The sequence below is a fragment of the Sciurus carolinensis genome, chromosome 9 (genome assembly GCF_902686445.1).
Source record: "Sciurus carolinensis chromosome 9, mSciCar1.2, whole genome shotgun sequence".
Classification (NCBI taxonomy): Eukaryota; Metazoa; Chordata; class Mammalia; order Rodentia; family Sciuridae; genus Sciurus; species Sciurus carolinensis.
Genome location: NC_062221.1, coordinates 31185054 through 31202006, shown reverse-complemented (window position 1 = coordinate 31202006; position 16953 = coordinate 31185054). Strand labels below are relative to the sequence as shown.

General features: G+C 35.8%; 2 protein-coding genes across 5 annotated transcripts in view; one reads left to right on the top strand and one right to left on the bottom strand.

Moving 5' to 3' along the window:
- Positions 1-340: 340 nt before the first annotated feature.
- On the top strand, positions 341-13481 carry Trim59 (tripartite motif containing 59). Its single transcript, XM_047564366.1, has 3 exons — positions 341-490; positions 1613-1682; positions 10653-13481. Exon 3 carries the CDS (start codon positions 10656-10658, stop codon positions 11865-11867), a length of 1212 nt encoding a protein of 403 aa, XP_047420322.1. The 5' UTR covers positions 341-490; positions 1613-1682; positions 10653-10655; the 3' UTR covers positions 11868-13481.
- A 150-nt stretch (positions 13482-13631) lies between these two features.
- Positions 13632-16953, bottom strand: part of Smc4 (structural maintenance of chromosomes 4) — a 31784-nt gene continuing 28462 nt past the window's right edge. For all 4 annotated transcript variants that reach the window (XM_047564361.1, XM_047564365.1, XM_047564362.1 and 1 more), the window contains 5 exons: positions 16742-16915; positions 15986-16168; positions 15630-15862; positions 14998-15181; positions 13632-14540 (listed from right to left, as the gene is read on the bottom strand). In XM_047564361.1, coding sequence (XP_047420317.1) covers positions 14388-14540; positions 14998-15181; positions 15630-15862; positions 15986-16168; positions 16742-16915 — 927 coding nt within the window. In that variant the 3' untranslated portion in view covers positions 13632-14387. The remainder of the gene's footprint in view (positions 14541-14997; positions 15182-15629; positions 15863-15985; positions 16169-16741; positions 16916-16953) is intronic.

Sequence of the window (16953 nt, the reverse complement as noted above, 5' to 3'; positions counted from 1 at the left end):
CGCGCGAAGCTCAGGCCCTCCCGGCCCCGCCTCTCCCGCAGCCCTAGGGGCCAAGACGCTTCTTCAGCCTGGACCCCTGCCCGCGAGGCGCACCACACCCATCCAAGCGCTCCACAACAGAAGTGCCCCTCTTCCTTCTCGGAGAGTTTGAGTGGCCGCCTGCACCTTTCGCGCAGGCGCAGAAAACTGGGCGCCCGCGTCAGGCCGCGCCCTCTTGGTCACGCCCCCGCTTTTGCTGGCGCCAGCGGCCGTTTACTTTCGAACGGCTGCCCCGCGCTTTTTCCCATTGGCAGATGTTGCGCAGTTGAACGTTGCTTAGAGACTGCGTCTGCGCCGTCAGGCTCCGCGAAGCCCCGCCTCTTTGGGGCACCTGAAGTCCTTTGGGGCGTAGGAGGATTGGGACGCCTGACACCTCTCAGCATCTGTCTGGCGCCTGCTGCGGAGTTCTGTGTCCTCCTGGTGGACTTGCCTCGTCGCCCATCTCCTCGCGGTGAGTCTGAGGACTTTCTTTTCCGATCTGTGAAGGCGGCTCGGAGTCCCTTTCTCTTGCAGGAATACAGGCTGCTGTACTGGTGTATTTGGCGGAGAATGTGGGGGCTTGGTGATGGAGAGGCTGGGCTTGGGTGTTGCGTCCATTCCCTTGTTTCCCACAAGGGCAGTTTGGGGAACCACTTTTCCTTTCCTCCAGTCTGGAACTGCATGGCTCAGAAGGAGAAGGCGCTCTGTAGGGTGAAGGTGAGGTGAGCAGGACCATGCCGAATGGGTCAACCTTGCGGGGCAGGGGCGGGAGATCGCAGATGTGGAGGAGGCGTGTTAGGGAGCCTTGGGAGGTTTCTAAGAAACCTTCGAGAAGGAGGAAGAGTACTGCCATTTTGAGCCGCTTCTTTGTGTGAAGTTTTCACAGACGTAACTGGGGAAGTTGTTAGTATGCCCATTTTACAGATTTGAAACTTCACTTTTGAGAGGTATTGGAACAGATTCAGAGCCCCACAACTTTTCTGTACCAGAACTGTGAGATTGGAACAACCTAAATCAATAGAGATTTGAGCTGGTCAGGTCTTTTACTCCCATGGATGCTTCTTTTCTTCCTGTTAATTTTAAGCAACCCAAAATGTCCGTAAATATTTGGTTCGTCATCACCGTGTTAGTTAATAGTGTCGAAAGATACTTGATGCCCTTAAAAGAGTTCCTTTGTATGCCGCGCGCGGTGACCCACCCTTGTAATCCCAGAGGCTCTGTAGGCTGAGGTAGGAGGATCACAGGTTCCAAGCCAGCCCAAAGCAATTTAGCGAGACCCTGTCTCACAATAAAAAGGGCTGGGGATGCGGCTCAGTGGTTAAGTGCCCCTGGGCTCAATCCTCAGTATCAAAACAAAACAAAACAAAACAAAAAAAGTTCCTTTGTGTCAAAATTGTGTTTTCAAGATGCAAGCATACTTCTACTTGCAGTTGCAACAACTGTTGGCATTTGTCACTGCTTTTCTAAAAACACAGCGAGGCCTAGTTGTGAAAGGAACACAAGAAGACAGTGAACTAACAATCATGACATTGTATTTAATATATTTCTTGGAAAATAAATATGAATATTAAAGATAAAATTATTTTAATTTTAGAATAACAAAGAATCTGGAAAAGTTGGAGAAGATAAAGTATATCCAGTATCCAAATCAGGAGATCAACAAGGTAGGTAAATTTGGGGAGATTAAGGGAATATGAAAGAGATTTTCACATTTAGTGTATGATTTCAGTGTATGATTTAAGCTATACGGTGAAATTTAAAAGTCTTTTGAAAAATGATATATGTAGTTGGAGTATAAAATTCTAACCTTATTATAGAAGGAGCATAAAGTGAAAAGTAAATAATGCCTCATCTGACCTTAAAGGTAGTCCTTGTTATCTCTTCCATACCATTCCAGAAATTTTACAAAGATGTGTACATCTCAACACACAAACACAAATTGTATTATTTTGTACATTCAGATATGCAAATTGAATTTATTGCTACTTGGATAAATTTTTATTATGCATTTACATATTGATCTCAGTCTTTTTAAGCGCATCAATAGCTAGTTGTCTTTTGAAGGAAGGTACCGACCGTAATTTAATCAGGCAAGGAGAAAATTTGACTTTAGATAATGTTAATATTGATATTGCCTCTGAGTAAAGATTTTGCTGAGTATTTTTCACTATATTTTCACTTTGAAAAATATTAAAAAAGCAATCAAAACCTTAAGTTCTCATGTCACTTCTTGGTTAAGTTACATTAATACTTTCTTATTTTGGGGAAAAACAGGTTGATATCAAAATGAAAGAAAATAGTACAGAGTGGGTAAAGAATTAAAATCATATCTGATCATAGAATTTTTTTGTTTGTGAGTTATGGTGATGCTTAATTATTTTTGTATATATTTTTATACATGGCAAAATCATTTCTAAAAATCTTGTTTTATGCTGGTCATGTATACCTATACTAGCTACTCTGGAGGCTGAGGCAGGAGGCTGAAAGTTCAAATTTATCTTGGGAAATTTACGTGAGATCCTGACTCAAAATAAAATTAAAAAGGGCTGAGGATGTAGCTAAGTGGTGTATAGCACTTTTCTAGCATGCTGAGGCTCTGGTTCAATCCCCAGTCACCCACATACAAAAATCTTGTATGTATGTAGGGGGTACAGTGGTAACATTTCTTAAGGAAGTCTTGAATTGCATGAAATGTAATTTTAATTAGGTTTAGGCACCACTTGAATTTTCCCAGACTTAGGTGACTCACCAGAAGGCCTATGGTAAGTCATCTAACTCTGTAATACAGTAAATATAATTTCTTTTCCAAGATTTTTAAAATGTAATGAATGTTTTATAGTCATTCTCTTGTTTAGAGATGAAAGATAGTAAAGCGTTAGTGAATTTAAAACCTAAAAAGTTGTTTACAGAGGAGAATGGATAATAGTATTTTTGCTATTGCTTAATTCTCCTTCATCTATTATCATATCTGTTATCTAATATGCTGGTTAGATACTGTGGAGTCACAGTCAACCCTTTTTGGTGAAAAACTTCATAAAAAGTTTGGAAGTTCTGAAATGTTTTTGACATTTAAACACAAATTTGTGAAATAATTTATAAGTAGGTAATTTAATCTCAGTTTTCTTGTTTTCTTTTTGAGATCTAAAAAATATTCAGGGCTGGGGATGTAGCTCAGTTGGTAGAGTGCTTGCCTTGCAAGCACAAGGCCCTAAGTTCAATCCCTAGCACCACAAAAAAAAAAAAAAAAAAAAAAAAAAAAATTACATTTCTTGGTGCTTTCAAAGAGAAGTGGGAAATCTTGAACTAAGTACTACTTTTTACTTAGGCTTTTAGTACTCACTGGAGGAAAATACATGGGTTTCTTTCATTTTACTTTTTTCTTTTTTTTTTTTTTTGGTACCAGGGCTTGAACCCAGGGAGTGCTTAACCGTGGAGCCACATCCCCAGCCCTTTTTTGTATTTTATTTAGAGAGGGTTTTGCCGAATTCATTAGGGCCTCAATTAAGTTGCTGATGTTGGCTGGGAACTTATGATCCTTCTGCCTCAGTCTCCCAAGCTGCTGGGATTATAGGCATGCACCACTGCACCCAGCAACTTTTTTTCTTTTTAAATGCATGAAATAGTATAAACTGATTCTAAGATTATTTTGGCAGAGGAAAGACTTGATAATAGTCATGACAGTTAAAAACTTTTCTTAGGTTTTTTTATTGTATTAAAATACATAACAAATTTAACATTTCAACTGTATATAAATGTACAGTTCAGTGGCATTATATACATTCTCATTTTTTTGTAACCATCACCACCATCTATCTCCAGAATGTTTTCATCTTCCTAGACTGAAGTTCTGCATTCATTAAACAATAACTACAGCCTCCCTTCTCTCAGACCCTTACAACTGCCATTCTGTTTCCCTTTCTCTGTGGATTACTTGCTGGTTTTCATACTGTGTTTTCACATCTAATATGAATAATACATTTTTTTTTCTTCCATTGATATAATTGAATAAATTGCTGGTTTTCATACTGTGTTTTCACATCTAATATGAATAATACATTTTTTTCTTCCATTGACATAATTGAATAAATTGTACTAGTAGATTTTCTGTAACTGAATTAACTATTTCTGAAAAGAATGTTATTTAGTACTGGTAGAGTGGTAGAGTATTTTGTGTGTGTGCACATGTGAGTGCATGCACATGCTGGGCATTGAATCCAGGGCCTCACTCATGCTAAGCATGTGCTCTACCACTGAACTACTCTTAAACCCAGTCATGGTACAGTATTCTTTTTGTACTCCTGGGTTGTTTTTGCTAATATTGTGCTTACGATTTTATATCTGGTTTTTTGTTTGTTTGTTTTTGGTACCAGGGATTGAACCCAGGAGTGCTTAGCCACTGAGCCACATCTCTACCCCTTTTTAAAATTTTTTTGAGACAAGGTCTTGCAAAGTTGCTGAGGCTGGCTTTGAACTTGTGATCCTCTCTGTCTTAGCCTCCCAAACCTCTGGGGTTACAGGTGTGGGCTATCCTGCCGGCTCAATTTCCATTTTTGAAATTGACCTGTTATTAGTTTGTATTCGGTTAGATCTTGGAATCGTGTTATACTGCAATTTGCAAGCAATTTATATTTATATTCTGGTACAGTTGAGCAAGAATTGTTTCTTTAACATCTGACAGAACTCAATCAGAGAAGCTTGCCTCACCTGACACCTCAGTAGGTACCCTATAGGTCCTAGTCCTGGTCCCAGGGTATTTTGGAACCCAGGTATTTCTTGCACATATTAGGCAAGAACTTTCCATTGAGCTACATTCATTTTCCTTTTTTTAAATAAAAATTCGAGAAAACCTTCGTCCAGCTCAGGTTGGCCTTGAACTTGGGACCTCCTACTTCAGTCTCTTGAGTGGATGATGTAATAGCATTGTATCACTACCTAACTTTTATAAAACAACAAATATTAAAACACAGTTTCTATGGATCAGGAATCTAGGAGTGGCTTAGCTGGTGCCTGAGGTCCACTGTCACTTAAGTTTGCAGTGAAGCTATTGGAGTCATAGACTTCACTGGGCTTGAAGTATGTGCTTTCAAGCTCACTTATGTGGAAGAGTGCAGTCTTAGTTCCTTGTGGGGTGTTCTACTTAAGGGCTTAGTTCCTCACCATACCAAGTGTGCCTTGGTCTGCTTATAACATGGTAGCTTGTTTCCCTCAGTGAGAGTGCTTCAAGAGAGGGAGAGAGGCAGAAGCTGTGGTCTTCTGTTACAGTGTTGGAAGTGGTACTCTCACTCTGTGTATTTTCTGTGTTAGAAGGGAGTCACTTGGTTCAGTCCACACTCAAGAGGAGTGAATTAGAAAAGAACCCAGGAAGTGGAGGTCATTGGGGGCCATTTTAGAGACCGGTTGCCTATCACAGATAGTTAAGGCTTGCTTACTTATTAAAATAAACAAACCCAGCTTAAGAGGGTTTGTTTGTAAGGTTTATCACTCTTGCAATTTATTTTTGGTACCGAGGATTGAACCCAGCGTGCTTAACCACTGAACCGAATCCCCAGTTCTTAATTTTTACTAAGTTGCTTGGGATCTCCTTAGGTTGCTGAGGCTGGTTTTGAACTTGAAATCCTTGTCTTGTGATAATAGGCATGCGTCACTGTTCCTGGCCTCCCTCTTGCAATTTTGTTTTTCTTTCTTTGTTTCGCTCTCTTTTTCTTTTCTTTTCTTTTCTCTTTTTTTCTCCTTCTTTCCCCTTCCCCCTTTCTTTTCTTGTTGGTTATGGGGATGAACCCAGGATCTCATTCATGCTAGCACTCTGCCACCCCAATTTTATTTTTTCTAATATTTTTTTAATTTCATTCTGCTTTTCCCAGGTTTTTTTTTGAGAAATGGGGTCTGGCTGTGCTGCCCAGGCTAGTACTGAACTTGTGGGCTCAAGTTATTCTCCTCCCTCAGCTTATAAGGTAGCTGGGAGTTCAGGCATTCACCTCCATGCTAGGCTCAAATTTTTTTTAAGCGGAATCATTTTATATTCCTTCTTTTTTCTTTGATAATGAAAGTGTATGGCTTCAGTTCTGCCTGTAGAATTTTTCTCCCCTCATTATGTATATTCTGGTATCTACTGTGTAACAAAAATCCGAAGGTTTGGCTAGCTGTATGTCCAAGGTTTTCTCACTAAGACATCTGACATTTCATTGTTTTTTCACCTAGCTTCTCTTCAGCAGAGTAGTCTAGATTTCTTACATAGCAACTGGTTGCCAGACTTCTTCCTTTTTTTTTTTTTTTTAATTGACAGTTCTGGGGATTGAACCCAGTCCTCAAGAATGCTAAACAAGCACGGTACCACTGGCAACACACCCAGCCCAGCCAGACATCTTAAGGGCTATATCTAGAACTCAAAATATTGCTTCTACTGTACTCTTTTGGTCAGAGCAGTCCCTTGGCCTGTATATTTTCCTGGCATGGAGAATAGAGTTCATCTCCTGACTGAAGAGTAGCAAAAAAAGCCGCATCATAGAAAGCATATGTGAGATAATTGTGGCCATTCCAGTTTTCTTTGAAAATTAGAATCATCCAGAGCAGAATTTGAGACCATTGTATTTTTGTTTTGCTTTTTTCATCCTGTCTTTTGGCCTGTATGCTTGTAGGGTATTCCATGGATCTTTAACATTTAATAAATTTTTTTTTAAAATTAGGGGTTTAGCAAAATTGCAGTCCCACTTTAGCCTCTCTAGTAGCTGGAATTCAGGCTAGAGTCACCACAACTGGCTAACATCATATTTTTATTTGCATATTAATGATTAGAAGTGAAACCCATATGTAATAATAAAAGCAGCAGACCCTTGCCAACATTTTCCTTGTTCATGATTCCTACTGTCAGAAGCAAAATCATGATTCCTACTGTCCAGAAACAAAATCATCTCTTTTAACTTTTTCTTTTGGAATTCACTTCTGTATTTTCAAATAATATGCTTTTACTGTTTTTTATATTCCCCCCATTTTAAGTGTATAATGACTTTCTTATGAGGGAAGATTTAGTTTTTGTTGGGCATAGTAGCCCATGCTTGTAATCCCAGTGACTTTGGAGGCTGAGGCAGCAAGAGTTTGAGGCCAGCCTGGACAACTTAGTGGACCTTGTCTCAAAATAAAAAATCAAAAGGGCTGGGGATGTAGCTCAGTGGTAGAAAGCCCCTGGGTTTCAATACCCAGAAACCTGTCCCTGCCCCCTCCAAAAAACAAAAACAAAAACAAATTTAAATTATTTTTGTTACTTGGTAAAATCAGTTGTGTATGTACATGTAATATGACTTAATAAAACGGTTAGGACATATATTTCTTCTCTTTATATGTCTGTGTCCTTTTTTCTAAATTTAGTTTTCTCATGACCTCTCAATATGTTCAAATACATGAAAAATTTTGTAAGTTCCTTTTATTTACCTAAAGACATACCTGGATCTACCTGTTCTTTAGGACTACACAGTTGTCCTGGAACTTTGTTTCCTTATTATCCTCATGAGAATTATTTTCTTTTCTCCTTGCAGTAACTTCTAAGAACAATTGGCAGGGTCTCATTTGTGAGAGCTTTCATGTCTAGTTATATTTAATATCAAAGTGGATTTTAGGTTCCATTAAGGAAGCCTCCTCCTCCCATCCCTCTGAGAATATCGAAGGCATTGCTTCATTGTCTTCTAGTTTCCAGTGTTGTTATTGATGTTTTCATTGAAAACTCACAGGCAGCTTGCTAAATTGAAGAGGTTCATTCTTGAAAATATACAGGATTGTCGTGCGGCCCCTCCAACCTCCCCCAGGCAGGTTGTGGAAGATTTTTGATGCATAAAGTTTCATACTGGTTTCTGAAAGAACTAGCCCCCAAGTGTGATAGCCACCTGTAATACTGTAGTTCTTAGGCAGTTACCAGTCAGAAATTTCCTGGCCTTATAAAAGTGTTATTTTTTTCAGTTAGGTTTGTCTCTTTTAACCAGTTATGATTTCTGTATAATTTGATACCCATGGTTTTTAATAAATCTGCAAGAGGGTAGTCAGAATAAAATTTGATTTCTCTGATCTTTAATCTATAAGTTTCTGGTTAAATTTCAAATAAAAATTTTACATACTGCAGCAGTATGATTTTTTATTCCACTATGTTCCATCTTATATAAGCTCTAGAGATGACATTTTTTTTTTTTTGTTAATGTGAATATTCTCATTCTAAAGAATTTCAAGCTTTTGGGTTTCTGAATGCATTCTCAAGAGAAGTTGTACCCTAGCTTTTGACAAGTATAGAAAAGGGATTTGGACTGAAAAGTTAGATTCTTTTGGGCTAGTTTTGCTACTTATACATTAAATAACTCTAATATTAAATCCAGGTTGAATGTCTTTAAATTTTATTCCTGCTGTTCTGTGTATTCCTTCATTGTGCATTATGACATCACTGAAATATTCTTGAGAAACATGTTTGTTTTTCTTTGGTGGTTTTTGAATGACTTCAGAGCTCTCTGTAGGTGCGAGGTAAAATTGTAAAGGCTTTCCAACATGCATTCACTTGAATATATCTGCAGTGACTATTATCTTCTGTGCTGTTGCCCAATTACTTTAGTTTCCTGGAATGCTTCACAGTTCTAGTCTCTATATGACACAGCTTGGCTCATTAGGGATCTGAATATTGTCAGTCTGAATGGAGTATTTTCTGTTGGACTTTCCTGTTAAACTTTTCCTAAGTAGAAATTTAGCTGTTAAAATAACTAACATCTGTAGTTGTTCATTCAACCAATGGGGAATGAATGCTTAATGATATTAAGTTCTGTGTGTAGATTGTAGAAACGTACCATAATTGAGACATAATTCCTGCCCTTATAGGAACTTTCTAACATATACTTTATTTTTTAATACTGGGAATTAAATGTAGGAATGCTTAACCACTGAGCTACATCCCTAGCCCTTTATTTCTCCAGACAAGGGTCTCAGCAAGTTGCCAAAACCAGCCTTCTTGTGATCCTCCTGCATTATTTAGCCTCCCAAGTTGCTGGGATTATAGGCGTGGGCCACTGTGCCTGGTACAATGTTACAAAATTCTTATAATAAAATCTCTTATGTGCTATGAGATAAAAATACAGTTAAAAATAAAAAAAAAAAGACCTAAACTGGTGAAGAGCCAGGTTCTTGTTGATACTTGAAGGATAGGAGTTTAGTATAGTAAAAGAGCTAACAGCTAAAGTCTACAGAAGTTTTTGTGTTTATTAAAAGTGTAATTAGTTCTTTTTAGAGGCTGTTTTCACATACTTTTAATCTTAAAGTCTAGTCTTAAATATTGATATTCTGTAGTATCTTACATGAGTAGCACTTAGATTTTTTTTTAACAATGGTATAACTTTGTTATACCCCCCCCCCCATCATAGAGTTAGTTCTATGAATTGCAGCCTGCATTGAGAACAGAACAGAAAAACCATGAGAGATGGTGGGATGCAAAATTGTCAGGCTTCTGTTGTTGAAAACATTAATAGCTTTTGAAGAAGTCAAGTTACTTGTGTCAGAGCAATTTCTGAACTATTAATGGATTTCTTTTTCTATCTTGGGAATACTTGTACCCATTTTTAGTGAAGGAAAGATGACTAATGGTGTCCTTTATCTTCTTTACCATTAGTACTTTAGTTTTTCACTTAAAAAGTCAGTGCTTCAGAATCATAATCAACTTTTCATCTTTTGAGCTGATTTTTATTTCAAGGATTAATTAAAACTTTTCTAAATATTAGTTAAAATTATTGCTTTAGAAAATTACACTCCGGGCTGGGGATGTAACTCATTGATAGAGGGCTTTCTTAGCATGTACAAGGCTGTGTTGTTTTCAGCACTGCAAAAAAAAAAAGCAATCCTGGGCTTAAAACTTATCTATTCCAATTTAAGCATTTGAGAAATTTATAGTAAAAGCTTTGAGAGAAATGAAATACATAACTTGCTTTAAGAAATTATAATTGAGCTGCGTGCAGCAGCACACACCTATAATCCCCAGCAATTTGGAAGGCTGAGACATGATTTCAAGTTGGAGGAGATCCTATCTCAAAAAAAAAAAGACTGGGAATGTGGCCAGGGGTAGAGCACCCCCACATTCAACCCCCAGTAAAGCAAAGAACAAAACATGATTGGGCCAACAGGGAATGTTTCCTCTTTTGAATTAATGAATTGAGCCAACTAGAAGAATGTTTTTTCTTTTGAATTAAAAAAATATAATATTGCTAAGTTTGTGTAATATATAATAGAAATGTTTATAGTCTTGTTTATTTCATTAGTTTTGATTTTACCATCTTACAGGGAAAAAAGTTGCATATAGTAGTTATAGCTATTTCAGCAGAATACTTTGAATTTAAGGTAAGTCTTCATTACATGGAGACAAGTTTAAATGACTAATTTGAAATTTCAAATTAATTGGAATCATTTTGCTTGGGTTGACTTTACTAAAGGAATAAGCTCTTGAAGATTATCAATTCAATATTACTAGGAATTGAATTAACTACAAATGTCATAATTTTAATAGTTGTCCTTTTCAGTGATAAAGCAGTCTATTAATTTGTGGAGGTTAATGACCAAAACTACGTAAGTACAATGTATTTGTTGTATATGTAAAACTTTAAAAAATTTCTTTCTTTTGACAGGAAATGCACAATTTTGAGGACGAGTTAACATGTCCCATTTGTTACAGTATATTTGAAGATCCTCGTGTACTACCATGCTCTCATACATTTTGTAGAAATTGTTTGGAAAATGTTCTTCAGGCATCTGGTAACTTTTATATATGGAGACCTTTACGAATTCCACTCAAGTGCCCTAATTGTAGAAGTATTATTGAAATTGCTCCAACAGGTATTGAATCATTACCTGTTAATTTTGCATTAAGGGCTATTATTGAAAAGTACCAGCAAGAAGACCATCCAGATATTGTCACCTGCCCTGAACATTATCGGCAGCCATTAAATGTTTATTGTCTACTAGATAAAAAATTAGTTTGTGGTCATTGCCTCACTATAGGTCAACATCATGGTCATCCTATAGATGACCTTCAAAGTGCTTATCTGAAAGAAAAGGACACACCTCAAAAACTGCTTAAACAGTTAACTGATACACACTGGACAGATCTTACTCGTCTTATTGAAAAGCTAGAAGAACAAAAATCTCATTCTGAGAAAATGGTCCAAGGTGATAAGGAAGTTGTTCTCCAGTATTTTAAGGAGCTTATTGATACATTGGAACAGAAAAAAAAAGTTTTCCTAACAGCTCTCTGTGATGTTGGCAATCTGATTAATCAAGAATATACTCCACAAATTGAAAGAATGAAAGAAATGAGAGAGCAACAACTTGAATTAATGACAGTGACAACGTCTTTACAAGATGAGTCTCCTCTTAAATTCCTTGAAAAAATTGATGATGTCCGCCAACGTGTGCAGATCTTGAAACAAAGACCACTTCCTGAGGTCCAGCCTGTTGAAATTTATCCTCGAGTAAGCAAAGTATTAAAAGAAGAATGGAGCAGAACAGAAATTGGGCAAATTAAGAAAGCTCTCATTCCTGAAATGAAAATTTCTTCAAAAAGAATGCCATGTTCCTGGCCAGATAAGGATGAAAAAGAAGTTGAATTTTTTAAAATTTTAAACATTGTTATAGTTACATTAATTTCAGTGATATTAATGTTGATACTCTTTTTCAACCAGCACATTATAACCTTCTTAAATGAAATCACTTCAATATGTTTTTCTGAAGTCTCTCTGTCTGTTTACCAAAGTTTATCTAACAATCTTAATGACTTAAAAAACATACTGTGTCATACCTTATATTTGTTAAAGGAATTCATGTGGAAAATAGTTTCTTATTGAAAACTTGAATCAGAATTGTAAATGGGCTTATTGTATATAGCAGAAGCTAACCATTGCTAATTGGAGAAATAGAGGTAGTGTTAATAGCAAACCAAACTTGAGTTGCTACAAATATATAGAAATGTTAAAACTTATACTTTTGTTAGAGATGTCAGAGATAAAATTCTAGTCATAATTAGAAAATTAACAATAAAAATCTAGTAATTGATTTGGAAATTTGTATTGGCTTGAAAGAGCTGCTAGGACCATTTACACATTCTTATACCAATGTTGTCTTTTACTTCAGTGGTTGGCTTTGCATTTTTCTCTATATAAAGTTTTTAGATTAATATAGACGGCAAAATTCTCAAAAGCTTGAAGCTTTTGAATGGATGAGTAAGGATGGTAGAAGATTAACAAGCAGCAAAGTCAGTGATAAAGGACTGCTACTAGATAAGACTACTCAAATGTTTTAACACTATTCATTCCAAATAAAGCTACTGCTTTTGGATAACCAATATTAGAGAACAATGACAACTTCTAATACTTGTTTTATAGTTATGTGATTTTAAGATTGTCATTTGGGAGCTGGGTGTGGTGGTATAGAACTATAGTCCTAGTTATTTGGGTGGCTGAGACAGGAGAATCTCAAGTTCAAGGTCAGCCTGGGCAATATAGCAAGACTCCCCCCCCCCCCCCCCCCACCAAATGTTTAAGAACCGGGGCTGTAGCTCAGTAGTAGAGCCCTTGCCTAGCATGTGATCTCCAGCATTACCAAAAAACAACTTCTAATGTTTAGTTTTATCAGTCAAACCAGTTCTTGGATAAAAACTGTAAAAACATGTTACTAGACAGTCATGTTGATGATATACTTCATTTCCAACAGATTTTGATACTGTTATGTAAAACTATATTCATCTTAAAAAATAAAATTTTGTTAAATGTACCCATGCCAATGCAATTTTATATTCTTGAACTTTTTTTTAAGGGAGCCTACTAAGTCAGAACTCTCTAATTGAGCTGTAGTTGTGATGCTTGCAGGAGGACTTTTGGCCCATTATCTGAAATTCTGGGATTTGCTTTCCAGAAATCCCAGAAGGGCTGCTCTTGGATCACCTTTCTGGGAGCCTTACTTGGTTCAGACACTTTCCAGGTCAGATTAGGTAATGTTCTAAGCCCTACAGATTATATAACTTTGCTCAGGGAACTAGTTCTAAAGTACTCCTAAGGTCTTACCTGCTGAGATTAAGTAAAAACAGATGATGGCATTATATTGATCATTGATTACATTATGATCACAATTGGGCTATACTCAGCATAATCACTGTGTGGTCAAAGAACATCAGTTTTTAGTGGCCAAGACTACTTAAGTAACTGCTTCTTATATGCTTATGCTGTTCTTTTTATTTTACCAGGATGAGACTATACTTCAAGTACATAATCTTGAAATTTTCTTATGTATAAAACAACTTTAATAAACTCCTTTTGGTATTTTATTTATGTTGATTGGCTTAATAAGATGGTCAAAATCAGGGTAGTAGATTTGAAATTTCATATGGGTTCTAGGTGTTTTTGGTTTTAACTGTTTAATAATTTCATTTGCTTCTACTCCAATAAAAAAAAATCATCACTGGATTACAGGACCTTTTTTGGGCAGTGCTGGGATTGAACCTAGGATCTCATGCATGCTAGGTAAGCACTTTTAACACTGAGCCACATCCTGCCATAATTACAAGATTTAACTTACTTTTCCCTTGTAACCTTGATATAAAACAATGACCATGCTTGAATTTTCAGATTTTGCTTTATTTAGGTCCATGCTGCTAGTGTTTACATTTTCACTGGTTTTTGAATGATGTGAACTATGTTGTATTTAATACCTAACCAATGGTGGTTCATTGAATAATGAGGCAATTAACCACAGAGGATAAATAGAAATTTTGAAGAGTTAAGGCAAAGACTTGATTCAATACCAAAATTCCTTCTAGGTATTTTGCCAATCTTATTTCTAGTAGTACAACATCCTTGAGCCAATACAGTTAAATCCTGACAATCTGATAGCTTAATTTTCATTTATTACTAATTAACTTAACCCCTATGTATTTTGTTTTCATGAACAAGTATAGCAGAATGTATATTTTAAAACTTTCCTGTAAAAAATTCAGACTGACTGATTTGCAAGAAAATGTTCCTATTTAGGTAATATGAACAATGATTGTCAGAATTAGTAAATTAAGTGAAATGCCTTAAGAATTTAGCCTTTCCAATGTAGGCCAAGAGTCCATGAAGGTATGCTGAGCCTTGAATTTAGAACTTTAAGGGGCAAGTCATATTTTTCTCCAGTCTGTCACTTAACAACTCATTCTTATAATCTCCTAATATAGAGAAAATATAGTGACTAACAGCATAAAATAGAAGCCAGTTTTATCATACAGCTTAGGAATATGTATTTATACAACTCTATTATTTTAAAATAGAAAAACCAATATTACATTGAATCTCTGCCAATTCATTTTGAAGAATTCTTCAGTATACATAAGTTCAACAAAGTCCTTTTGATGCAATTTCTTTTGGGTTTACTGCAACACTTTTTGTAATATTGTATGTCTTGTAAATTCCAATAAGACGATCTGAAATCTCAAACATATTATTTCGAAGAGAAATTATTATGAACTGAGCATTTTTTGTTTGTTCCTAAAGAGAAAAAAAGAATAAGGAATATTAAATAGTAACAGGTAAGCTTTATCAAATATTTTTTGGCAATGAGTTCAACATTACATAGACAATTAACATTTATAGTAATGAATGCTGGAAAAATTGATATTCCAGTATCTGAGCTTAAGAGGAAAATCTGGGTGTGTCTGGGAGCATAAGTGCTTAGAAGTCTAGAAAAGATCTAGAAGGAGACCTGGGATTCTAGCTGTAATTCTACTAATTTGCACCATCAATTTATTCTTTAAAATGGAAATAACTTGTTTCAAATGAAGAAGTTATTTGATTCCCTTTGATACCAGAGGACATGGAGTTAGGAGGATAGGGTTTAAAGCTCAAAGGTAAACAATTTGAAGGAATTCTATATGTAATGTGTATGGAAACCATAATCTTTCAGAATTAGAAATAACCAAAAAACACATCCTACACAATTACTTACGTATATATAAAATGCAACAATGGACACATTTTTAAAATCAAGGGCTGCATCAATCTCATCCATGAAATAAAGGGGAGTGGGTTTGTAGTGGTGAAGAGCAAATACTAAGGCCAATGAGCTAAGTGTTTTCTCTCCTCCTGAGAGGTTGAAGATCTTCTTCCAACTTTTCTTAGGTGGTCGAACACTGCAATAATTATGAAAATCTTTTAGTCAAATTACTCATAAAGCTGAAATTAAGACTTCATGATTTGTTTTCTATAACTGATTTCTACCACCTTTCTAATACAAATTTTTTCCCAACTATGAACTCCACCAGTTATTTTATAAATATATTAAGGATAACACATCTATCAAACATTTAAACACCAGCTGTTCTTTCCCCTTATTCAGTATAATTTTTCAGTTTTCATGTATGTTGAAAGGGCTTAAGAATTAAAAATGTATAAACCAGAGAAAGATTAAGATGAAATATTTGCTATTTGGATGTAATTTATACTGTAAATTGCCATTATATATAAACAGATTAGTATATCTAAACAAGTTGTGTAGCTCCAACCTTCCCATCTCACCCCCAAGAAATATCAATTGGGAGAATATGTAAAATAGGTTACAGGATTTTAAACTTTACAGACCTGAACATGATTCCTTCAGAGAAAGGATCCAAGCTGTCTACAAGCTCCAGTTCAGCATCCCCTCCTAAAGTAAGCATTTGGTAATTTTCTTTTAGTTTATTTGTTATTATATAAAAACCTGCCATAAACTCATTAAGCCTTTGTTTTCGAAGATCTTCATATGCCTGTCTAAAGCTATCTCTTTCAGAAGTAATTCTGTCCAATTCTGCTACCCGTTGCAAATATAATTCTTCCTGTGAAAAGATTGTGAGAAAAATATATTCAGATACAAATTTGAGATGTGAATGAGCATTAAAGGTCCTAATTTAAAGGACTAAAAGAATTTGACTTATTACATATAAACAATTCATTCATACCTTCTTTTTATACTCTGCAATGGCACCGAGGTTTGGTTTCATTTCATGACACTGGGCTTCCAAAAGTGCAATCTGATTTGTTATAGAATCTGGATTCTTGATTGCTTCAAGATCCTCTCGGCTCAGAAATGAAACCTCTTCAACAGGATTATCTTCTACAGGATGTAATGATATTTTTGAAATCTAGAATTTCAATTTAGATAAGAAGGCACAGTTCTATGATTTATTATTTTCTTTTTGTGGTACTGGGAACTGAACCCAAGGGAGCTCTACCACTAAGTTACATCCCCACAATAATTTTTGTTTGAGTCAGAGTCTTGTCAAATTGCCACAGCTGGCCTTGAACTTGCAATCCTTCTGCATTAGCCCAAGTTGCTGGGATTATGGGCACAGGCCACTATGCCTTTTTTTTTAAGGATATGAACATGAAAAAAATACATAGTCATGAAAACAGGTGTGTGATTTGTTTATCAAGTAATTTTCAAAGGACAACTAAAACAGTTGTATAATACCAGTGTTCATTTAACCTTTTGTTAAATCTCCAGATTGCTCTGGGGTGAAAAATTAATTGCCATACACTAACCATTATAGATTCCTCTGTATATAATTACTATATACTGGTCATTATACCCCTTATAAACCTTATAAGTGAAATCACAGAATGAAGAATCAAAATATCTCAAAAAGCAAAGCCCCCCAAAACTTTCTTCATTAAAAAATAGGCAAAAAGTTAAATTTAAATGGTAGCAATCTCACCTCTTTTTGCCAATATTTTATTTTAGAATTGTGTTCAGCAATGTGACCATCTATCTGTTCGAGTTTCAACTTAATACTAAGTGCATCTTTTTGAAGAGCATGTTCATTTTCTTGAATAACTTTTAGTTCTTGAAGTAGATTACGATGTTCTTTCTGGATCTCTGGTAAGGAATTCTAAAAACCAAGAATTACTGGTATAAGGTATAATCTTT

Bases quoted from the DNA above. Each gene is read 5' to 3' on its own strand.
- Trim59 (XM_047564366.1), top strand. From the start codon at position 10,656: ATGCACAATTTTGAGGACGAGTTAACATGTCCCATTTGTTACAGTATA.